This window comes from Parambassis ranga, chromosome 5, assembly GCF_900634625.1.
Source record: "Parambassis ranga chromosome 5, fParRan2.1, whole genome shotgun sequence".
NCBI classification, from domain to species: Eukaryota; Metazoa; Chordata; class Actinopteri; family Ambassidae; genus Parambassis; species Parambassis ranga.
This window is the reverse complement of record NC_041026.1, coordinates 29,506,062-29,531,223: the sequence shown is the minus strand read 5'-3', so window position 1 is coordinate 29,531,223 and position 25,162 is coordinate 29,506,062. Positions and strand designations below refer to the sequence as shown.

Sequence of the window (25,162 nt, the reverse complement as noted above, 5' to 3'; positions counted from 1 at the left end):
CTAATCTGTGTGAGTTCTTGTCACAACTGTGGACTTGAGTGGATGTCTTTAATTCTTAAGCAAGTAATTACTATATTTTCTTTCACTGGAAGATAAGAGTGAAAATGTTTTGAAACGTAAAGTCTAAATCTACATTTTATTCAACTGTGTTATTGCAAGTGGGTCAGCCCCCTCCTGTTGGGTTCAGAGGCTGACATTACATCTGAATCCCCTGGTTTCCCACTAAGGACCATTATTCTGAAATCACTGCTGATAATTACATAAAGTCTCAGTTGGGGGGACTATTTTCTGCATTTGTATAATACAGTAGTATCTGTTGTGTGAGGGGAAGCAGAGATAGACCTCAAATATGATGTGCAATATAGAAAGGAGGTCATTTGTGAAGGAATTGTGTAACACACACACTTTCTGTGTGTGAAACCAGTCTGGCAAGTTTTAGTCAAAGCTGCACACATACCATACCTACACGAACCTTTAAACATCATGTTAAAGAAATGTGTGTGAAAAAAATCACATGACCTATGACCTCTGAATGTTATGTCACCACGCACTGTAAAAACATGCACTTGTATTAAGTCTAAGGCATGTCACTGACATATTTAGTTAGTTATTCTATATGTCCACCCACTTGTACATTAAGCACATGATAGTAATGTTGAGCTCTGACAAGGTTCTGCTTTGGACCTGAACTGAACTTGACAACTGCGATCTGTATAATTAATCAGCAGCAACAGTGCACTCATTCTCAATCAGTGCTCTCCAGCGCTGACAGGATGCACATTTGGAATGTGACGGGTCACAAACACACAGTCATGCACGTCAGCATCTCTGTGTTTGTGAGTGCATAGTCCAGTGGTCACACCATTCATCACTGTATGTTACAGCTGTAAACATCTCAACCTAAGCATCAGGTGTGTAGCCACTGAATCACAATGTGAGCTTGGTTTAGACCATCGTGAGAGGGGTTAGACTGACACTGAAAGGTTACACATGCATTATAAGGTAATGAAAAAGTTGGCCAGGAGAAAGTTAATTAATCATTAAGTGAGGGGGTACTTACATTTGAACATATCTGCATGTTACTGAGCAGCAGGCATGGATTGCATTGATTGACCTATCTGTATTCAACAGACTAAAATGAGATTACATTCATCCCAGTGCCAAAATCCGCCTGTAACAATCACTCATTCATCATTGATGAAAGGCACTCTGTTCTGTCTATGATGCATTCATGATAAAAAAGTGTTGTGTAAGAGCACTGAGTATTGACTACATTCCTCAATACCTATTGAATTTTTGATATTGTCTTGTCAGGATGAGGCAGGAAATATTTTTACAATAATTCAAATGAAAATGCTAACACCAGATAAATGTGTTTGTGTGTGTATGTGTGTGTGTGTGGCTCTCAGTGATTTCCTGAAACAGCTAGTCAGTGTGGTTTTGTATCAAGCGTCATCCAAACTTGAGCAAGTAATGTATTTGTTGTGGACTATTTTTATCTGCAGATGAATACACATGTTCTGCTCTAGTTGGTATTTATAGTAACAGGAAAGTGTTGCAGCTCACCTACCAGCTGCTGGAGGACAAAATGAAACTATTTTTACACGCACACACATTTCTTTAACATGATGTTTAAAGGTTCATGTAGGTATGGCATGTGTGCAGCTTTGACTAAAACTTGCCAGACTGGTTTCACACAAAGAAAGTGTGTGTTACACAATTCCTTCACAAATGACCTCCTTTCTAGTTGGTATTTATAGTAACAGGAAAGTGTTGCAGCTCACCTACCAGCTGCTGGAGGACAAAATGAAACTATTTTTACACACGCGCACACACACACACACACACCTAAATGCAGTTATGCAGGAAGAAGAAAGTTGAGAAAATTGTAATTATTTCCTTGAAGGAAACTGCAAAGCAGCTAGTCCCCTTTGTTCCTTGATCTTCCTGGATGTTTCAGTGCAGAGGGTAACTGAGGTCAACTATATTAAAAACATCACAACACTGCCACCATGTGGTGAATTCTCTACATCACAAGGTCACTCAGATTCTAAAGAAGAAAGCAGATAAAACTGCGAACACGTCCATGAGATATTTAGGGCCCGAGCACCGAATGGTGCAAGAGCCCTATTGAAACCCTTAGGATTATTATTATTTTTTTTTTTTTCATTTTTTTTTTCCCCCTGAGATCGCATTTTTGGAGGCCTTAACATGCCCAAAAACTCACCAAACTTGGTAGAAAAATTCATTCGCCCAAAAAATTTTGAAATTTGCTGAGTTTTGAAACGCACATAGAAAAATGGCTCTATAGCGCCCCCAACGTGTAGCCCCTCTGGTCGGTTTGACACAGTATTATGAAAATTGGCACACATATGTATCACCTCAAGACGCACAAAAAAGTCTCTTGGACCCCCTCCTCCCCCTGCTGCAAAACTTTTCACGCCTGGCATACTTCATCCAATTGAGCTAAAACTCACTGTGTCCACTCAGGACACCATAGGGACGCATTCCAAAACTCTTACAAAAGTGTGACGGTGTGGTGGGGGCGTGGCCTCAAAGTTGACCATTCGCCATTAGAAAGGAACTCCCTGTATTTTTTGCCCTAAGGCGTAGCCCCGCTGGCCAGTTTGACACAGGATCATGAAAATTAGCACACATGTGTATCACCTCCAGATGCACAAAAAAGTCTCTTGGACCCCCCCTCCAAACCCAACAGGAAGTCCGCCATTTTGACTTTTGTGGCCATTTTTTGCCTATTTGTGACCCTGCTACAAAACTTTTCATGCCCTGCATACTTCATCCAATCAAGCTGAAATTCACTGTGTCCACTCAGGACACCATAGGGAATAGACACATTCCAAAACTCCTTTAAAAGCATTACCGTGTGGCGGGGGAGTGGCCTCAAAGTTGACCATTCCCATTACAATGGCACTCAGTGTATTTTATGTAGTACTACCCATATACTTTATGCAATGTGGACAAAATCTTACAGTACTGCTATGGACCCGAGTCTGAACAGATATATATGCTAATAGGATGATACGGTCATAGCGCCACCTACTGGTAGCAGGAACGTTTGGTTGTAAACATGTGTTTGTTGTACATCTCTGCAAATGAGAGGAGAGGAGAGCATAGGACAGGAGAGTATAGGAGACGAGAGCATAGGAGAGAAGACAACGATAGCCCCGCGGATCGCAAGGTGCGCGAGGGCCCGCAATGCTGCTTGCAGCTTTAATTTGGTTTTATTACTTGGAGGCTCAGCATATAAGTAATGTATGAGCAAAGAAATCACAATGCAGGAGAATATACTGTGTCCCTTCACAAATTCAATTATTCTGGCAGCTAACATCCGCTCACTTGGTATCCGTATGTGTGACTTTCATGTTATAGAGTGAGCTTGTTATATACTTCTCTCTTGGAGAGAAGTATATACCTCTGATATACCTCTTTTGGGCTCTTGCTTTGCCAAAATACAAATGATGCTGTAGGATCTGTGGAAACAACTGTAATCTTCATTTACCCACTAGGGGGAGACAAGTAATTACCATTGTGTCATTATGTTGACTCATACACACCAACAAACAATATAATTTCTTGTTTAGCATAATGCTATAAAACAATGAATCCAGTTCATTATTATTACTATTTATTACTATTTTCACATTATATCAATATTTATTATATATTTATATATAATATATATATATATATACAATATGTAGGCCTATATTAAGAAAGAAATTTGCACATTGGCTTCTTTTATGCAAGCGCATCATAATTGCAACAATCAAAAACAAGCTACAAGCAGAACATTTGACATTTAGTAGTTCTGGTTGTACAACTCTTTGCCATGGTAAAATATAAACTATTCCAAATCATGCCCATCTTACATCAACTCTGTCTTTGCTTGTACTGTGTCGCCTGCTCCGGCATTAGGAAACTTTGTGGTTTGGGTACCTAAAAAAGTCTACAAAAATGTCCTGCTTTATGGCATATGTCACATCTGCAAACAGAGTTGGTAGCAAAGTTCAAAGTCATTGCTGCTGCGGCAGCGAATAACCCGAAGAAAATGTTGACATGAGTTAGGAGTCCATATTTTAATTCCACTCGGTCATGTTTTTTTGCACTTGTGGCAACCAAAGTGAAACACAGTCAGAGAAAGCAAAGCAAGGAACATGTTACCGCAGGAGACACAACGCAACGACAGACTACTGAGCATGCGCACATCCTACAGGTGTGGTGTTGAGTCCACACAGAGCGCAAACACAAACATCTATTTAATTGAGAAAGTAAAGGTGATGTCTGAGGAGACGAAGAAAAGAAAAAGGGAGCGCGGTAAAGAAAAAGCTCGAACATGGATTAATGTTGGCCCGGCCAGAGCTGAAAGACAAGGAGGGATGCCTGACTGATGGTGACCTGGCGCCGTACGTAAAGTTGATTGCTAGCTGGAAGCTAACATGCTAGGTCATTAAGGATAGTTCTGATGACATGGTTTAGCACACAGCTCCAGCTTCGAAAGAGTTTACCGATGGGCTTGGCTGCTAGTCAACAAATGTGCAAGTAGAAAAAATATGACCATTGTAGCAGACAATAACATTTATCAGACTGTAGGAGGACCCTGCGAGCAATTCCTCCAAATGTTACCTAGTGTTGCTTAAACAAAACCTGGTGGGAGGTGTTCATGCCTCAGTTATTTTCACTCAGAGATGGGTTGTATTAATCATGGGTGTAAAAAAATGTATTTTATCATGGAAATAGGAAGTGATTCTAAACATAGCCACCTAATTCAACACATCCTCTCTCACACACACGTACATTTGCCTGATGTTCACCAATGTAATTTGATCGGCCTGATGTAAAAGGCTGCAAAAAGTACACAGAGGTAGGTGGAGGGATGGATGGATGCTTAAGTTTGGTTTTGGTTATAGACTTGTTTAGATTTAAACATTAAAAGTACTCGGACAGGTTTAGACATTAAAACTGTTTGTTTAGATAAAAATAAAGGCTGTTTGGATTGGCATAAAACAGATATTTTATAACATTACACAGATTTTATGAGGCAAAAGTTTCAGCTACTGTTGCAACAATGTTCCATAAACACACTGACATGAACTATAAAGGTATGACCCAAGGTTAGTACTTCTACATTACTTTTTCAATGGCCTGGAAATATTAACCTGGATGAGCTGACCTAAATGCAATAATGCTGCTAGCCTGTTAACATGTTAGCCAACACAGCTTTTAGTACACATAGATCCAGGTTAGATTTTAATGGTGCAGGTTTACTTGTAGTACCTAGAATTCATAAAAGTAGAATGGGAGGATAAGCCTTTAGTTGGAAGCAGGTTCTACCTATGCTGTGGATCTAGCTTCCACTTTGGGTTCAGGAGGCCACCACCTCAAGGTTAGACTTAAAACCTTATTGTGATAGGGCCAATAGCCATAGCTATAGACATTTTGTAGATGGCTACAACCGTAGCTAGGGATCACTAACCCTTAAAATTCATCATAGCTATGCTGCTATAGGCTTAGGTCACTATGGGACACAAACGCGATCCTAAACAGTGGATGTGTTACACAAATGTGGACTAGTATAGTTTTAAAATTGTTTTATGACTTTACATCGCATTTACTGAATGATTTAGCACATAGCTATAGTAGTAAAAGTGATAGAAAAAAGGGTATTGCTACAAGCTAGTGGCTACAGGAAAATGCTATAAAGACCATTTAGAACAGAGGGTGGCCGTGGAAAAAAAGCCTCAGTGCAGGAATGTGGAATCCTGGGAGTTTTCTCCTGTAACTATTTACGCTGCACTCCACAGCCTGTGACATCAGAACATCGACTATATAAATGAACAGATGCAGGCAGCTTTAACAAATACATCTTCTACACAGCAGGAGAAGAAGAAGAAGCACTGCAGCAGGAGGTGATGAAAATGGACAGAAGAGATGCCCTGCTGGTCTATACGTTGCTGTTGTGTATCATCACTCAGGTAAGACTAAGACCAACATTTGACTGATCTCTCCCTAATGAAACCACAACACTGGTATTTTTTCCCTTTTGACATGAGGAATCTTCTGTGGTACCCGGTATGTAAATGACTGCTGTTTGTACTGACAGAGGTTTTGGAAAGCCCGCAAGGGGTGGCAAAGGACTATTATTAACCACAGCACCATCAGGGGAACTACAGCAGATTTTCTCAACGTTGTTGATTCATTAGTAAATTCCCAGGCCTATATGATGATGCACATCTAAATATTTTTTGTAAGAATTTTTAGAATTTTTTTTTCTTTTTAAGCTGAAGCAATTCCAAAAGGGTTGTTTCTAACGTGGGATAGCAGGTATGACTATTGTGATACAGACAATTGAAAACATGTGCATGAGCAAGTTTAAATCCTTACATGTATTTTTGTTCAGCGTTTAGGCTTTTAAGGCAGCTGCTGGATTTAGTTTAGATCTAGATTCAAAGTCTAAAGCTCTGATAGCTTTACTATACCAGCACATGGATACAATAATATAACAAAGAGTGATACATTTAAGGAGGTTTGAATACTTTCTGTACCCACTGTAGACATTTTTTTCATCCCCATAAGAGGAACTTTAAATATATTACTGGTAAATGAATTTGTTTTTCGCCTATCTCCTACAAAAATGCTTGTTCAATTTGCAGTTACTAAATAAAGAACTAAATGTTCACCAAATGTACCAAACCAATGTGTGAATTAATGAATGATATATCATAAATTCCTGTTTATAACTACAAACAAATAATGAAATCAAAATGGTTGCATGTGATCATTTCACACTTACGTCTACATTAGTATATGAATTGTACCCTCATTATAAGGCGTTACTGTGCTACCCACTAAAAGAAGCTCAAAGTGCTTGTGACTGTTTCACAATGTGGTTTGTGCTCTGCATGGAAAAGAAACTGAAAGATTGTGATTATATCAGATCAGATGCTCTCATCTGAAAGTTGTTTGTCACCAGGTTCTTACACATGTTTAAAAACTAGCGGAATAAAATGATCAAAGGATGATGAATAACTTAAGTTAAGAAGATACATGTGGTGGTGTGTCTATGCCTCATACTCCCTTTGTGGGTGTGATAGCAATGTGTGATGTGTATGGTAACTGCATTACGGCTTTACCTGATGGTGCAAATGGGGCCTCTTCCTGAGTGAAATATGCTGTTGAGCATGCTGTATAGGTAGCGGAACAAAAACATCTTACTGCCTCAGGCTGACCTTTGACAAGGTCTTCTTTTAAGTGTTAAAATAAGGCTCGGCATTATCAGGGCTGGTCACTTGTATGAGAATGAACTAGATGTTATATTTTTTTTGAATAAATATATGATTGAGTGGAAAAATACATTATATCTTACATAACAAGATGCCTGATACTTGATATCAGGTGGCAACCCTAAGGGCTCAGACATAAAGAAATATAGCTCAGGTGAACCACAGTTCCCTCTACGCCCTCTAGGGGCTGGCTCCAAAAATGAGTCCAACAGACATAACAACTTAATGTTTAAACGTCTTGTTTTCAAACTTTTTAAAGCTAAATACTGTATATATTGTAGATGCTATTTTAAAAGTTGACTGTATGTCATATCTTAATTTGAAAGGTAATTGCATGTCTTATTTTGAAATTAACTGTATTCTGTCCTTTTTTTAAGGTGGATGTAGACTCTATTATATCTGATTTTTTAAAATTAAATGTATCCTGTTTTGAAAGTCAATTATTAATATCTTGAATATTATATCTTGTTTTATTTATAAGGAAAAATTGCAGCTTTTTTTAGAAAATAATTTTCATTAAATATTCATGACAAATGGAACAGTAGGAGAGAGTGCGGTGGGTCCCCTTAAGGGAGGACTCCTACTGTCATTGCAGTTTGTTGGTCCTCAGTGCCTGTGGCCCCAAACATTTACTAGATATCCAGTTCATTCAAGAGAGTTAGCAACAGTATGAACACTTCCTCTCTCTCTTTAGGTCTGGTGTCAGCTGATGTGCACTGGGCCGTGTCAGTGTCCGCCCACCGTGCTTCGCTGCCCCGCAGGCGTCCCTCTGATGTTGGACAGCTGTGGGTGCTGCCAGGTGTGCAGCAGACAGGAGGGAGAGGCCTGCACCGAGCGGCTGCCCTGTGACACCCAGCGGGGGCTGCAGTGTGACTACAGCGCCAGCTTCCCCGGAGGGCCCGGACAGTGTGTCGGTGGGAGCAGAACACACACACAAGCAAACACCTGTACTTTGATTATGTAACTGCTAATGATTTACAGTAAATTTTGACTGTTGTGTGACAGGGTTCTGAAACATCTTAAAACTGATCTTTTGGAAGTCATCAGATGTAGACACATCTGGATTTTCAAAATAAAACTTAACCACCAAAAATAATATTTCAGAGAATTTTTGAATGCTCTTCTGTCCATGCTCACTCATTTAAAAATGTTACTAATGTGTGAAGCACAACTACAACAAGAAACAAAGAGATTTTTCCTAAAGAAAGTTTGGTGTTTGGAGCCTGGCAGGAAGTAGATCATCAGAGGAAGCAGCAACTATAATTATAAGGTTTAGATATGATGAGTAATCCCCTCTGAAACCTTGACACCAGCATGTGCTGGTGGTGGCGTGGAATTGAGGATCTTTGTGAGGAAACTATGACAGAGGGCTGGACTGGAGCTGAGGTGGCTGAAGAAAGCCTAGTGTTTGGCTGAGGTTGAGTGTGTTGGCCTATGATTGGATAAATATGAATTGGTGAATATTATTCTTGGTGGAAAAGTGGGCCAGTATTCACACAATACCTTCAGAACCTCTAAGCACAACTGGAACAGACAACAGGTGGAAATGAGAGGCAATTATCAAGACCACCTCTATAAAGGAGAGGTTCTACAGGTGCTGACCACAAACTATTTCTCTGTTCTCCTGTCATCCTTTCTGCCTGATGTTTTGCTTACTTTTGCAATTTGTCAGTGCTCTCACCACTAAAGGAAGGTTTGCTGTGTCTGTCAGTACAGTGTCCAGAGCATATACACATTGGTAGGTTTGTTGGAAGTGCAGCTTTGGAATTTAGCACTGTGGGTAAGACTTTCAGGAGTACTAGAAGTACCAAAGTGAGTGATTACTTGAGCTTTGCAAAAATGCCAGATAGGTCTTGCGCCATAGGATACACAAAGCGCTGATGATGATGATGAGACAAGTCTGGACTCTGTTTCAACAGAATCCCACTAAAAATGAAAAATGAAAATCCATAGAGGAGGAGACAGTGGATTTGTGCCATTAATCATGCCTCTCTCTGGTGAGGGGAAACGGTGGGAGCCATTCAATCACATGTTACAGTTAAAGCGAAGTTAGGCACTGATAGGGACCTGGCTGCTTTTACAGACTGAAATACAGCAGCAAGTGCTGTATATGGATCACAAGTGGCCAAAACTTGTAGTTTGTCTTCACATCTTTGTTTTTTCCTGTTGAAAGGTGGATCAAATATTCATAGGTTCAAAACAAAGGAAAATTGACTGGCACTTCTATGGAGAATACAATATAATCCACCATTTCAGTCCATTGTTTTGCTGTCAACTATCTACTGCTGCTATTTTTAAATAATAATTTGAATGCCTGGCCATATTGAAGAACTTAACAATGTTTCTTTAGAATTCAGCCTCTATCAAAATTTTCAGTGTTTTCATGAATGGGCAAAAAGAAATTCCTCAGCAGCACCTAGAATGAGACTTGACGGAAAAAGGTCTCTTAGAGGTATCCAGGAAAACAGCAAAAATGACATTTCAGACATGTATTTTAACCCCTGCACAATGCAGCCTGCAGTTTAAGCCATTGGGCCTCATTCAATAATATGTGCGTGGAAATGTTCTTACTTTGCGCACAAAATAGGTGCATACGCAAAATCACCATGAGATTCATGAAACCTGCGCACCTGCCAATTTTGTTCTCACTACCTTGCATATGTGTGTGAATCAGAATCTTTCTACACTGACAGGAACGTACTCGCAATCTTTAATTAGCATATAACCTCACCCCCATTTTTCCATTTAAGGAAGCCGCTTGCCTAGAGTTGATTCATGAATAAAGGAAGATGTTATGCGATGAGAGAAGTAGGCCTCGTCCACATGGAGACAAGCGTGGGCCGTTTTAAATCATATGAGCGTTTGAAAAAAAGATGCATGGACTGCAACAATTGAGGCTGTTAGCGTAGTATCCCCGGAGGAGCACCCTGTGGCCCAGGTGAAAAAACTGGTTCAAAATAAAAGTTGATGCAAAAAACCAAACAAACAAACAAACAAAAAAACACATTACGGACCACAAGAAAAAGTCTGGTGGAGAACAAGGTCCATCTGATCATTCCCAAATATGTCTTTGTAAACTAGGACTGTTGTTATTGTTTATTTATTGTATATTTAAGTTATTACAATGGTGAGGGTAAAGGTGTGTCAATTTTGTGGTTGTTTAATATGTTTGGCCATTATATTAGTAAATTAATGATTTAAAAAAATGTTAATTAAATCTCTTTAACGAATGTGGTTTTATATGCTCTGCAAAAACCACATATTTCGTCCGATCTGTACCAAATTTATCAATGATGAGATTATATACAGACTGCTTGATACACACTGCTCGAAAAAATTAAAGGGAACACTGAAAGAACACAATGTAACTCCAAGTCAATCACACTTCTGTGAAATCAGCCTGTCCAGTTAGGATCAACACTGATTGTGAATCAGTTTCAGCTGCTGTTGTGCAAATGGAACAGACAACAGGTGGAAATGAGAGGCAATTATCAGACAACCCCTATAAAGGAGAGGTTCTGCAGGTACTGACCACAGACCATTTCTCTGTTCTCATCCTTTCTGCCTGATGTTTGTTTATTTTTGCATTTTGTCAGAGCTCTCACCCCTAGAGGTAGCATGGTCTACAACCCACACAAGTTGCTCAGAGGAACAGGAGGAGCACTGCCAGAGCCCTGCAAAATGACCTCCAGCAGGAAACTAATATGCATGTTTCTGCTCAAACTATCAGAAACTCCATGAGGGTGGTATGAGGGCCTGTCGTCCAAAATTGGGGCTTGTGCTTACAACCCAACACTGTGCAGGGCGATCGGCGTTTGTCAGAGAACACCAAGATTGGCTGATTCGCCATTGGCGCCCTTTGCTCTTCACAGATGAGAGCAGGTTCACACTGAGCACATGTGACAGACGTGACAGTCTGGAGATGCCATGGAGAACATTCTGCTGCCTGCAACATCCTCCAGCATGACTGGTGTGGCGGTGGGTCAGTAATGGTGTGGGAGGCATTTCCTTGGAGGGTCGCATGACTGCCATTAGTTACCAGGATGAGATTCTCAGACCCATTGTGAGACCATAAGTTGGTGCAGTGGGCCCTGGGTTCCTTCTGATGCATGACAATGCTAGGCCTCATGTGGCTGAAGTGTGTCAGCAGTTCCTGCATGATGAAGGCATTGATGCTATGGACTGGCCTGCCTGTTCCCCAGACCTGAATCCAATTGAGCACATCTGGGACATCATGTCTCCTTCCATCCACCATGGCCACGTTGCACCACAGACTGTCCAGGAGTCGACTGAAGCTTTAATCCAGGTCTGGGAGGAGATCCCTCAAGACAACATCCGCCGCCTCATCAGGAGCATGCCCAGACGTTGTAGGGAGGTCATACAGGCATGTGGAGGCCACACACACTACTGAGCCTCATTTGAACTTGTCTTGAGGAACTTTCATTGAGGAGGAGGTGTTATTTTAGTGTTCCAATTATTTATTTATTTATTTATTTTAGGCAGTGTACCAATATTGTGCTAAAGTTATAGCACCTCTTAGTGGCAACAGGAAACACCAATCTTTTTATTTGTAAATTGGAGCGTTCATGTCTTCTTCCTAGATAATTGTCCAATATGCTTAATATATATATATATATATATATATATATATATATATATATATATATATATATATATATATATATATATGTGTGTGTGTGTGTGTATTCTGCTTCTGGCCCAGTGACAGATAGGATAGGGTCCAACCGCTTGCAACCATACAGGATAAGAAAGAATGGTAGATGAGTCAAAATTTGCATTGCATCCGTGATTGTCACATATTTATCCCACAGTAAGATTCTAAGCTGTATACTTAGGCTACATGGGAGGCCTAACATGAAGTTTGGTGGAATCCTGTTATATACACATTTGTAATCATCCCACTGCTCACTATTGAAAGGATTAACAGTAACATATCAGGTCTGTACATGTGTCTCTTAAATCAACACCCTCTTTGCTGTTCAGGTCAGAACGAGTTGGGCTGCGAGGTGAATGGCAGGAGGCTGGAGGAGGGCCAGGTGTTCCAGCCGTCCTGCACCCAGCTCTGCCGCTGCCTGGGAGGAGGATTGACCTGCGTGCCCCTGTGTAGCAATGACCTGCTGAAGCCCACCGACAAACAGTGCCCCAACCCTCAATTGTTGCGACTACCAGGGCGTTGCTGCAAGGAGTGGGTCTGCGACGGCCTGGACAACACCATTCCTTCAAATCCATCAGCAGGTAACAAGAGGCCTCAAAGACTTTTGGATGACTTTCAGCTATTTCCTGTGCTGCCCTTAAATTCAGGTCACAGCAGGAGTTCAGACACTTGAACGCACCACATTGCTATGATGAAATAAACATGTTTCAATACAATAGATCAAACATCTGCATGAAAACATCTGTGCGTGCTATTCTTAGCTCACATTGAGCATCAGTTTACAATATTTTAGACTGTATGTGTGCTACATTTGCTGACCCTCATCAAAGCCGTCCACTTCAAACAGCTGTCAGCCTGACACACACACAGCAAATGTTTTCCTCTTCTCTGCTTTTTTTTTTTATTTTCCAGCGGAGCCAGGTCGCCAGGACTACGGCTCCACGTCTGGCTCCACGTCCAACTGCATTGAGTGGACCTCAGACTGGAGCCCCTGTTCCCACAGCTGTGGCCCAGGTGTTTCCACACGCACCACAAACAGGAACTGGGCCTGTCGCCTGAAGACCGAGACCAGGCTGTGCCAGATCAGGCCCTGCCAGGCTCTGTTGCCGGGGCGCCGAAGGCTGCAGCCGGTCAGTGTTCCATCAGCATACTCAGCTGTCAAGTTACCCTCTAACACATTTTTGTAAAAGTTCCTAGAAACTGTAAAGGTTTTTCTAGGCAGGTAGTGCTGCACATCCCTGGATAACCTAAAGGAGGTGATATGTGACACCTGAGTTGAGTCCTAATGACAAAAGAAAATAAGTATCAAAAAATTACTTTTGTGCATTCTGTAAGAAAACAGAACAATGTAAACTTATAAAAGACTGAGGAAAGCAAATTTAAGCAGTAGTTTATAGTCCTACAATGAAAGACATCTGCTCCTTTTAGAGAGAAGAATGCAATATGCTCTCTTTTAGTTCACAGTATGGATCAAGCACCTATAATATTGTTAGTTGTATGTAAAACAGGGTTCCTTATTTAACCATGTATTTAACTGTAAAACTACCTGACTGCAAGCAAAATGTTCGTACTTTAAATTAATGTTCATCTGCCTGATTATTAGATGGAATTTCATTAGCAGCTAATACCTAACTACTTCACTCACTCAAGTGAAGCTAACAAGCCGGTGTACAGGTGTTGTGCCAATAAGTGATCGTGTGCCAAAAACAGATTTCTGTTGCGGGAGCAGGCACAGAGCCTTAAAGCTGCATCGAAGAGTGTATGTAGCGTGAGCTACAGCTGTTTTGTCTCATTCATACTGTTGCAGTGCATACATACTTCACCAACTTCATGTCTACGGTTATAGCAGACAAATTAATTTGTGAAATAGTAAAGTTCGTGAAACCGAAATGGTCATGTGTCCAGGAAAGGTTGCTTTGTCATGCTCGTAGGCTTTTGTTTGTAGGATTTCTGAGGCTGCCGTGTCTGTTTATATTTTGCAGCAAAAGAGGTTGTTAAAAATATGAGTTGCTCATGTGGTTATGAGTAAATGGGAGGAAATGTATTGTGGTTGGTCTTACTTTCTTCAATTTAAATACATGCTTTAATTTCCAGTACACTGTAAAGTGTTGATTTGGCATCCAGTCAAAAAGATTACTGCCCATAAAGTGTGCTCCTGAGGTTAGCGCTGTCTCCAAATCACTTGAATTCTTTCTTGGTTATCACATATATATAAAAACCTTTATACCCATGAAGACCCCTTTAAAAGTTTTCAACTTACCAAAAAGTGATTAGAAGTGGCTGCTTCTGCCTCAGAATTACTTAGTCATTCATGTCTGTGATATTTAATATATTGTCATCCAACCAGCCCATTTGTACCTGTTAACACACCTTCAAAGGGTCAATACACAACCTTGTTGTTTTCCACCTGCCAAAACCTGAGCAAGTCCTCTACAAAGTGCCTGAGTGGTTATTTCTGCCTCAAAGCGCATGATTACATTTTTGTCTGTTATGTTACAGATTATAATTCAACCAACCCCTTTTCACCCATGAAGACCCCTTTAAAGGGTCAATAAACCTCAAGCTTGTGGTTTTCCACCTGCCAAAAAGTCATTACGGCCTCTACAAAGTGCCTGAGTGGATATGTCTTCCTCAAAATTGCTTGAGTCTTGATTTTTGACTCTAAATTACATCTCTGTCTGTCATTCATTCCTTGTTGTGCACCTTGTCTTTTTCTTACTACAAATTGATTGCACGTGAGACCTTTAATGATTTAAAAAAAAGGTAGTCATCACATGACATTATGAATCATGCTCTTATCAATAAAATACAAGTGTGCTCAAGAACGTGCTCTTTAACCAAAGAAAAGGGCCAATCTGAGCTAAACTGGTCTAGATGTGCAGTAAGAGAACTTAACATGCATATCGTTTTGTGTATTTCAGGGGTTTGCTGCATGTGAGAGCAGCTACATGCAACCTCTGCCCGTTCACCTTGAACACCAGGGCTGCTGGAGCACCAGAGCCTTCCGACCCAGGTTCTGCCCTCTCACCTGCCCGGAAGGACACTGCTGCAACCCCTCCCACACCAGGACGCAGTGGATGCTTTTCCGCTGCCCCCAAGGCAGGCTTACAAAGCAGGCGGTAATGATAATTGAGTCCTGCTCCTGCAGCGCCTCCATCTGCCACCTGGCCCCTGGCACAGCTGCTCGAAGCGTCCTACCCTGGCTCTGAAGGTGCCTGTGCATCCAGCTACAGGAGAAATGGGCAGGTCCCATCTGTGAGCATGAAAGTGCATATATGTAATAATGTTGTGGTGAAATATTTAACGTGATTATGGAAGGGTATGAAATAATCACATTTGGAAACAAATAAACCTGATTTCCACTCTGTACTTCAAAAATTATAATATGTACAGTAGTACTGGATGATTTATCATATCAAAGCCTTCTGCAGGTCCAGAAAGACAGGTTTGTTTTTATGTCCTCCAGGAATGACTGTGTCACATGTAAGAGAAGGTAATAAGTTATACTGCAACAGCAAATAAGAGCTAACTTTGATGTTTTCCTAAGCCTAACCTTGTTGATGAAGATTCTCAGTCATCCAGGTCATCATACGTAGAGAAGATTGAAGCAAGGCGTCCAGACGCCTTGCTTCAATCTTCTCTAAGCCTAACCTTGTATATTTTCTGCCTATATATGTATATGTTAAGCTATCGACAGTCTGTGTCACCCAAGTTTTTGAATCCATGTGGGAGGCTTCGGCATGATTCACTCATTTTTGGAGCCAGCTTTAAATGGACAAATGAGGAACTGCAGTTTTTGACACTTCCATGTTGGCTTCATTTCTCCGCCCCAGAGGTTTAAGCTTGGTATAAATAAATAGTGCAAATAAATTGATACCACTACCAAGCCTACCAATTACAGCAATGACAGCGTTTGCGGGCCTGTGTTGCCTCAGTGCGTATAGTTACAATTTTTGGGAGGTCCTTGGTCGGCTCGACATAGAAATATACATCAGGCTTTACAGTCATGTAAAGTCATGTAATTTTTTGAACAATAGGGTTCACAGAAGATGGTGGATACCAGACCAGGTCACCTAACTACTTCAAGTGAATGGTTTGTGCCAAAAAACGAAAATCATCAGACTGGTCAATGTAGAAAGTGTTTGTTAAGTAACAGCACTTTAAAGAATAAAATGGGGCATGTGATTGGATGACAAATCTGTCAGTCATCCTCTATTAAATCAAACCAATCACTGAGCATGTTGCTGAGGATCTTTAAAAGCTAACAAGTAGCAGTCTGGATTATCTTTTACTCATACAAAAACAGCTGTTGGCACAAAGTACTAACAAAACAACAGCTTCTTCAACATCCATTTTCTACTTTGCTTCAACCTATGTAGAGGTTGAGGGGTGGATGGAGCCTATCCCAGCTATCAGTGGGCACCAGGCAGGGTCCACCCAGCTATCATCACTAAATACCATTAGATACAACTGGGGAAAAGATGATAGTTTAGGTTTAAATAGGAGCTTTGGGGGGAAAGAAAGCCTTTGGTGTCATGGTAATAAAGATGTGGTTAGGGTAGATCAGTTATGGTTGAAGACACTCACTGTTGGTTAGAAAAAGGAAATGAAAAGCCTCTCTTGATACCTGACTTCCTCTTTAACTCCCATCACAGTTAATATAGCAGTGAGAATGCTTTATAAGACAACAATCAACATGATTGTCTATGGCAAAAGCAAACATGTTTTATTATTTAAGGAAATGAATTAAGAATGAAAATTAATATTAAAAAACTGAATATGGAACTGAATGAATTTTAAAATTACGTTTTCAGACAATAGTTATGTATTTCATATAAAAACCTGCAACCACTGACATTTTGTTTCACTCTTTCATGTTTTTATGTGTCTGGGTGATAGTGTGCCTGGTTGTAAAACATTATTACATAATCAGTGTTTATCCAAAGGGAGTGTGTGTGTGTGTGTGTGTGTGTGTGTGTGGCCAAATACCAAGGAGGTCAAGGTGTTACAGCTGATCCTCTGCTTTCAGTTACAGTCATGAGGTAACTTTACAGGAATTAGTGTTCTGGTCTGCTCCTTACAACTGTCCTTTTCAGGTATTTTTGCTTTCTCTTTCCACGCACGTCTCCACGTAACACCAACCTCGGCTGGGGAAATGGGCGGGCACTTTTATGCGTCCATACTCACTTAAGTGTGAGTATAGGTTTGGTGTGCGTCACTGGCTACTGTTTCAGTCGCTATACACTTTCTGTTCTGAATGACGGCGAGAAGCCAAACGGAGAGAGATGCCTGAGAACAGCAGCGCCTGTGAGAACATTGACCTGAACTTTACGCACGCGTTTTTGCCACCCGTGTTCGTCACCGTCTTTGTCGTCGGGACGATATCCAACATCTGGGGGCTGCGGAGCGTGTACACCAGCTGGAATAACATAGGAAACATCAATATTTTTATGTTCAACTTAGGAGTGGCTGACCTCCTTTATCTATTTACCCTGCCATTCCTCGTCTACTATTACGCGCGCCAAAGCGAGTGGCTGTTCGGCCAGCCTTTCTGCAAGGTAACCCGCTTCTGCTTCAACCTCAATCTGTACGGCAGTATCGGCTTCCTCACCTGCATCAGCATCTACAGGTACCTGGGTATCGTGCATCCTATGAAAGTGATGGGAAAAATCACCAGCCGCCACTCTCTGACCATAAGCGCACTGGTGTGGATTTTGGTCATCATTCAGATCATACCTGATATGTTCTTTGACAAGAATGATGACAGGTTACGAAACGCATGCTTTGACACCACCTCAGGTAATCTGACAGCGGATTACCTGCCTTACAGCATCGGGTGGGCCGTCACTGGCTTTGCTTTGCCTTTGGTTATCATTTTGGTCTGCTACGGACACGTCATGGTGGTTCTGGCCAGAAAAGCAAACGTCAACCCCATTCTGAAGCAGCGCTGTTTGAGGCTGGTGGTGATCTTGGTGATTCTCTTCTCCATCTGTTTCATCCCATACCACGTGTTCAGAAACCTTAACCTGGCGACACGGATTTTAAAACGAGATGGCATCTGTCACCACATCTTCAATGACATATACATTGCGCATCAGGTGGGCAGGGGCCTGGCTTGTCTGAACAGCGCGATCAACCCGCTGATTTATATTGTTGGAAATGATGATTTCCTCTTAAAGCTTCAGCACTTTAGTAAGAGGACCCGGCTGACTTTTACTATCCTCACTGGCGCTGTTATGTACCGCAAACCGATGGAACCGGAGGAGGGAGATTCCCCTGCAGACAACTGCACCAGCTTCGACCTGATGAGAGAATAAAGGCGCACCATCATGCACTACTACATGCAGTAAACGGACTAAACAGGCTGCACAGCCGGACCTTCTGGCGCTTATCAGTATTGTACCACGGGTACTGCTTTGTACTTATTGTGCGTTATTGCCTGCAGAGCAACAGACCTGTTTATGATTCATGATATATTGCACTATATAATATATTGCACCGTTACAGGTGAAGCATTTGCTACACTTAGCAACTGTTTGTACTTTCTGTCACAGTGGCCGGTCCACAGCTTTGTATACTGACAGCTTAATATGAACTAGTCAAGCTTTTTTAGTACATGTACAAGTGCTTCAAAGTTTTACTGAGCAAAAATACAAAAATGTGTCAATTCAGTTTTATTTATATAGTGTTTTTTTTACATTCGCTTCAAAAAACTTGAGCAGGACCCGGCTCATAAGGAGAACCTTCTTGCTGACAGCTGGCCATCTAAAGGAGGAGAAGAGGTATACAGGACAGAGAGGATGAAAGAGAGAGAGAGAGGAACAAACATGCAGCAAACATACATTAGGAGGCACATGGCAGTTAAGTGTTGTGTTTATACTACAGCTGATATGTTGTTAAATTAATTATACTAGTGCTTCAAAGATTAACAGCATAAGATTGGGTTTGTCAGAGCACCGGACAGGGCCGTTTCTAGTTTTGTGGGGGCCCTGTGCAAGATGGGGGCCCCTAGTTTGTTAAACTACAATGAAGAGATTCCTAACATGCATGAAAAGTCTCACGGCCCTGCATATGTGCATATGTGTACTGTGCAGCGAAGTTCAGGAGCAAAAATCACTTAAACAAAATGTTGATTTCAATCTAAATTGACTTCTTTTGTAGATTTGATGTAATTGTTTCAGCCTAATAGTGGTTTCTTCTTCCTGATGAGATATTCTTCAGAAACAACTGACCACAACTGACAGAGAGAGAGAGAGAGAAGTCATATTTGTTTGTCTCTTTAAAGGCATTTTATGTTCGTTTTGTTTTATATGTATCTTTATCTTTATACTCTTATATTTAAATGTGTAACCTGTAACCTCTGGCAAAATAAAGTTGTATCTTATTTTATTGTCTTTTCCGTGGCCTTTAACCTTGCACCCCTGTGCCAGCGTTTTTCATTATAATGATTCTTATCATTTTGTCAAAAACACACATAGTATGTATACATCTGTGAGGTTGTAAAGTATCATCATCAGTGAACATTATGTTTCACTCAGGCCATGTCACTAACCTTTCCTGAAAGTTGACTCATTGAAGAACAAGCTGACGTCCCACTTGGCATCCCATAGCAACATTTCCAGAGAAAATTGTTCATCCAGACCAGACCTGCAGATGTGCAGGCTGATACATCAGCTCATAAGCCAGCCTCATAACATGCTGCACTAATGGCTGTAATAAGATCTGTCAGGGCAAACACAGTAACACAGTCTCTGCATGATAATATGCCGTGTGGCTTCTTCTGATCATTGACACTGAAGCCATGACACATTCAAAAACGTAGGTGTTTGAGTGTTGCTTATTTTTGGTGTTTTTAGATTTTCAAACTATACATTATACTTTATATATTTTTTAGTCATTTTGTGTCTCTTTTCTTCTCTTTGTGGTAATCATGTCATTTTCAATCTTTTGTTGGTTGTGTCTAGTTTTGTTTGTTTAGTTATTTGTATCGCATAGCTTGAACGTAATCATTTGTCAGTCTTGTTTTCTCTCTTTTTTTGAAGGTTTGTGTTTGCAGCCAATTGCACCATTTTTGTGGTCATTTTACATCTGAAGTTTATTTTTTAGAAGAGAGCAGTGACTGAGTCGAGTATAACCCCATCCTGAATGAAAGCATTTACACAGCCCTATGCCACTGCAATTTACAGTGTCCACATTTCTCAATTTGTCAATAAAAAATATTGACATCCAAGTTACCGTCCAGCTCTGTGCTCAGGGCAGCCGAAAAGGGCAAAAGGGTACAAATTTCAGTAATTATATATTAGCTTGTTGAAAAAACTTCACAATGTATAAATACTGATTTCTTTATAATGTTGATGAAGATTCTCAGTCATCCAGGTCATCATAGATTGAAGCAAGGCGTCTGGACTTGTAGAGCTTTGTTTCTTTTCTTTCTTTTCTTTATAATATGCACATATTTCTGTTTAGATTTTTAATTTTAAAAGCCTTAGAAGTCGGGTCACACTGTACTATATACTACTATACTATTATATACAAAATAATCTGTGACAAAAATCTTATAGAGGTAAAAGTTCACTTTTTTGGGCCTTTTTTGTATTTATAAAAACGTGGCTGTGAATATGTTGGCATCAGAGATTGGTCAGAAGTGAGGTGAGCTTTTAAAAAAGCAGCAAAAATCACCCTTCTTGTTTTGTTCCCACATTGCTATATTTATCTACTGTGATATCTGTAACAGATCATTGGTGTGCGATGTATTATACATTTCCTAAGGGATTTGCAGTTCAATCATGTCATGGGCACATTTTCAGGAATGGGTGGGAAGCAAATTTGCGCAGGAATTGATCTACACAATTTCAAAGTAACTCCATTGTGACACCAGCAATGGCTACTTAATATGTATTCAGTTAAAAAGGAAAATACTGCTGCTTAAGAATTTGTGAACCCTGCAGATTTTTCTATATTCTATATTCTTTTTCTATTTCTATATATGAACTCTACATCAACCAAAGAACCCAATCAAATAAGTGAAACATTTATTTATTCAAGAAAATAATCCAATACTAGCTAAATGTGAGTGGCAAAAATATGTGAATATCAGAGATTAGTTAATTAGAAGGCCAAATCACCTCTCAAAGCCTGATTTTTACAACAACATGTGACTTTACAAACAATACAATACAACAATACAAAGAGCTGGAAAAAGCTACGCCACCATCTCTAAAGAGTTTGAATTCCACCAATCCACAGACAGACAGACTCTATACAAATGGAAGAAATGCAAGTCCATTGTTAACCTCCATTGGAGTTATCTAGCAACAAAGAATCCCAAAAACAAGTCATGTAACAGTTTGTGAGATTACAAAGGAACCCAGGGCAACTCTAAGCAGCTAAAGGCCTCTCTCTCATTGGCTTATGTTAATGTTCATGAATGCACCATCAGAAGAACACTGAACAATCACGGTGTGCATGGGTGCATGCTGCCTGTCTGCAGTTTGATAAAGATCAAGTAGACAAAACCAGAGGGCTGCTGGGAAACATATGTGGTGGACAGATGAGACCATAATATAGTTATTTGGCATAAATGAGAAGCCAGTGGTGGTGGTAGTATCATGGTTTGCTTCTGAACCACAATGACCAGCCAGCATTGACAGAACAATGAATTCTGAAGACTTTTCTGACTTTTTTTTTCTCAGTAAAATGTTGTGGAAGCACCTGAGACTAGAGATGAAATATGTTTCATGTTTCATTTCTTCGATTGGCTTTTCGGGAATTATATGAAAATCTGCTTATGTTTTGAGTCACATTTATGCAGAAATATAGAAAAAAATGAAAGGGTTCACAAACAGAGCAGCACTGTAAAACTCATTAATAGCTGTTGTTGTGACTGTCTGAATAAATATACGAGCAATAATGGACATAATCTATTATTGAGATCTGTAGCAATAATCAGGCAGCATCCTGTCCTTGGTTCCACTAAAGTACAATGAGACAGGAAGTCCAGGCATGAGATTACAGCCCTGACACACTGTGCGACTGACTTATTAGAGTCATGACCTGCTCTGCCCTGCAGATGACATGCTAGTTTCAGTCTGGCCCTGGATTACTGGATCACAAATCAAACCAGGGTTGTGCTTTAAACAGGAACTGTATAACACAATAAGAGCATATTTTCCCTGTCAAACATTCCCCTGGCTCATTCAAATGTACACAAAAGCTACAAGTGCTTGGACCATGTGATTTATGAAGTGCTTCTTGATTCTGTACAAATAAGGCCTGCACAGACTGCTTTCCCAACAAGCTCTTGTGTAAAAAACACTATAGTGTCTGCAAAAAAATACAGGAACTGCTTAGTATAGAGCGTCATGCCTCACTCTTTGTTGCAAAATGACTTTCCTGTCTGTGACATAAACCCAATCTGTTCTCACACCCTTGATCTGAATCTGAAACACGGATTATTCCAGTGTTGTTCAACAGCCTGAACACATCGTGGCTCATTCCATGCACGTCCTCTGAGATCCAGTCTCACACAGTCAGGATCTCTCAGATCCCAGTGCAAACGTCTGCAGATAAATATTATCATCTGGTTGATTTTCACTCCCACACACTTTCTTATTCTTTAAACACAGTACAGAAAGAAAAACACAAAGCTTCCTGATGGATGTGCAGCCATGCAGTAATGCTAGTCTTAGAGACTAAAAGGAACTGAATTGCATGGTATCATCTGGTTCCATTTTACTGAAGTCAGTTCACTGGGATACACAGCAGCTGGAGAGGAGGTGAATAATAGAAAAAGCACAGACAAGAGTAGAAACCAATGGTGGAAACATAATATTGAAATCTATTCTATTTATTTCATAAACATCTGGTGTTTTAGTGGAGAGTTTAGAAACAGTTTCACAATTGTCGTCATGCCAAGTCAAATTTCTTTACACATTTTGTAATTTCCTATCACACACACACACCACATTTGGTCAATAATGCATCCCTCACTTGACACATGGTTATGTTTATACCTATGTCCTGGCCAGCCATACTCATTCTCTTCACACAAACTCTCTGTGAAATGGGTCTGGATTTTCTCTCCTTCACAGACCGTTCAAACCCTCCAGTAATCAGATGCAATCCTAATTGTTTATTTAAAGTGATGCAGGCTTTATGTGATGACTTCCTGCTTGTTCAAAAATATGTGCAGACTTGCTGATAACAACTTGGAATTTCACGCCTTTATAGCAGGGGTGGGCAATTATTTTTTTGCGAGGGCCACATACACTTAGACTAGACACTAAGAAAAGCAAAGGGCCACATTCTTTCATAAAGAATAATATAAATTGGAGACCACTGGCACAGTATCTACCTTTATAAATATGCTCCTGTTACATTTTCATCACTGTAAGAATCTTTTGCTGTCATTTACTGGTTACTCCTCTGTCCTCTCTGTGTGTCCATGTCTACTTTGAGTGTGTGCTGGTTGTATGTTGAAACACACACAGTGCAGAGCAGCACAGATGATGTAAATATATTTTTAAAGAAGAAAACCATTAGAGTTAAAGTAGCAAATCCCAGAGTTCTGAAAGACGGGCAAGATCTGTGCTTTTTAAGAGCAGATGACAAGGAAATATGTCGGCTGCAGCACCGTGTACACAGCACGACCGTGTCTCTCCAGAGAGTAGAGACAAGGAGGGTTGGAAAGATGTTACCGGTAATGCTTTGCTCAACAGCTGACTTTTGCTGCCTTTGTTTAATATTGTGCATGCAGTCCGCGGGCTGCATTAAAGACGCAAGCGGGCCGGGTGTGGCCCGCAGGCCGTACTTTGCCCAGGTCTGCTTTATAGCAAAGTGAACAGTCCTTTACTGCCTGCCATGCTCACTGAGCGTACTCAGATGTGATTTGTTAACTGTGGTCTGGTTGTGACAATGTCATGTTTCTCTGATTGACTGCATGAGTGTACTTCCCCTTCGAGAAATATCAACTATTGACACAACAAACACAATTTCACTAATGAATATTCATTTATTTCCAATTAATCACATTCCTGAGATTATTCTTAGCAAATCATAGGGCTACTGCCTCCTCCTGTCCTCATTGTGTTATTTAATCAGTGTGTGTATCTCCTGATAAGTTAATTTGTACAGATTTTTTTTTTAACATTTACTTATTGTTCCTGTCACATGGGCATCACAAGTAAAAGGATGGCAAATTGCTATATGAAGATTTTGCTGAGTGGTGGATTATCTTACCTAGCTGAGCTGCTAAAACAGGCTTTGTTTGAGAACAAATATTTTAGTATATTACATGTCAATACAGAGGGTCACCCATGACTCTTATGCAGACAGTAAAGCTGCCACCATGGTGTGCAATGTTTGTACATAATCCCTCTTATCTTATATCTTTATTTTTACTGTACTATGTTCTATTTTATTCTATTTAACTCTTGCTCTGACTGTCGATGTTGTATTGCTGCTGGTACCCAAATTTCCCTGAGAGACCTTCCCAAAGGGATTAATAAAGATTATTCTATTCTATTCTATTCTATTCTATTCTATTCTATTCTATTCTATTCTATTCACAACCATCCTCAGTCTTCTCATCTCATCAGACTCGTCAGCATTGTCTCCACAACCCCACTAGGATCTCCCTCCACCTAGTCACGATGATGTCACAGTTGAGTCTTATTACCAAGGCATATTTCCTCTCTTTGTACACACAGAAATAAAAAAATGTCTGTGATCTGTTCTTGCAAATTTGCAAGAACAGATCACAGACATTTTTTCAGACCTTTTTGTGTTGGGTTGGCCCGAGACTTTTCCCTTAGCATCTGATTGTTACACAGATACTCAAGTCCCTTGTTGTTATCAACGTCACAATCAGCAACACGCTTTCTGCTTACAAAGGTTCCTCCTCTCTGATACAAGCAGGTTTGGAGCATATTAACTAGTTTAGGTTGATTGATCCTCTAAGTTGTTTGAATTAAACATTTTATTTCCTGTTCTTTCTTTTGCAGATAAGCTGGTCAGTTGTATGACCCTCCCAGGGAGAGAACACTGTAAAGTGTAATAAGTTGACATCACTTAAAAAAATTTTGGAAACCAACATGCTGTTGGACAAATGTAAAGTGTTGTGATGATGGTCTTCAGCATCAATCACATCACTGCAATGGATTACAAGGTGGTATGAGCTCCTCTGTAC

The 25,162-nt window shown here is 40.4% G+C and overlaps 2 protein-coding genes across 2 annotated transcripts; both read left to right on the top strand.

Annotated features, from left to right (window-relative positions):
• Positions 1–5,898: 5,898 nt before the first annotated feature.
• LOC114435944 (WNT1-inducible-signaling pathway protein 2-like) lies at positions 5,899–15,185 on the top strand. The gene is made up of 5 exons (XM_028405933.1): positions 5,899–5,993; positions 7,996–8,215; positions 12,306–12,557; positions 12,889–13,106; positions 14,898–15,185. The coding sequence occupies exons 1-5, from the start codon at positions 5,931–5,933 to the stop codon at positions 15,183–15,185; spliced, it is 1,041 nt and encodes a 346-aa protein (XP_028261734.1). The 5' UTR covers positions 5,899–5,930.
• A 1,798-nt stretch (positions 15,186–16,983) lies between these two features.
• Positions 16,984–19,365, top strand: LOC114436196 (P2Y purinoceptor 1-like). Its single transcript, XM_028406346.1, has one exon. It carries the CDS (start codon positions 17,262–17,264, stop codon positions 18,291–18,293), a length of 1,032 nt encoding a protein of 343 aa, XP_028262147.1. The 5' UTR covers positions 16,984–17,261; the 3' UTR covers positions 18,294–19,365.
• Positions 19,366–25,162: the final 5,797 nt, after the last annotated feature.

Excerpts from the sequence above, each read along its gene's own strand:
- LOC114436196 (XM_028406346.1), top strand. The coding sequence starts at position 17,262 with ATGCCTGAGAACAGCAGCGCCTGTGAGAACATTGACCTGAACTTTACG.
- LOC114435944 (XM_028405933.1), top strand. The coding sequence starts at position 5,931 with ATGAAAATGGACAGAAGAGATGCCCTGCTGGTCTATACGTTGCTGTTG. Across the intron at positions 5,994-7,995 it reads TGTTGTGTATCATCACTCAG|GTCTGGTGTCAGCTGATGTG; the intron begins GTAAGACTAAGA and ends CTCTCTCTTTAG. Across the intron at positions 13,107-14,897 it reads GGCGCCGAAGGCTGCAGCCG|GGGTTTGCTGCATGTGAGAG; the intron begins GTCAGTGTTCCA and ends TGTGTATTTCAG.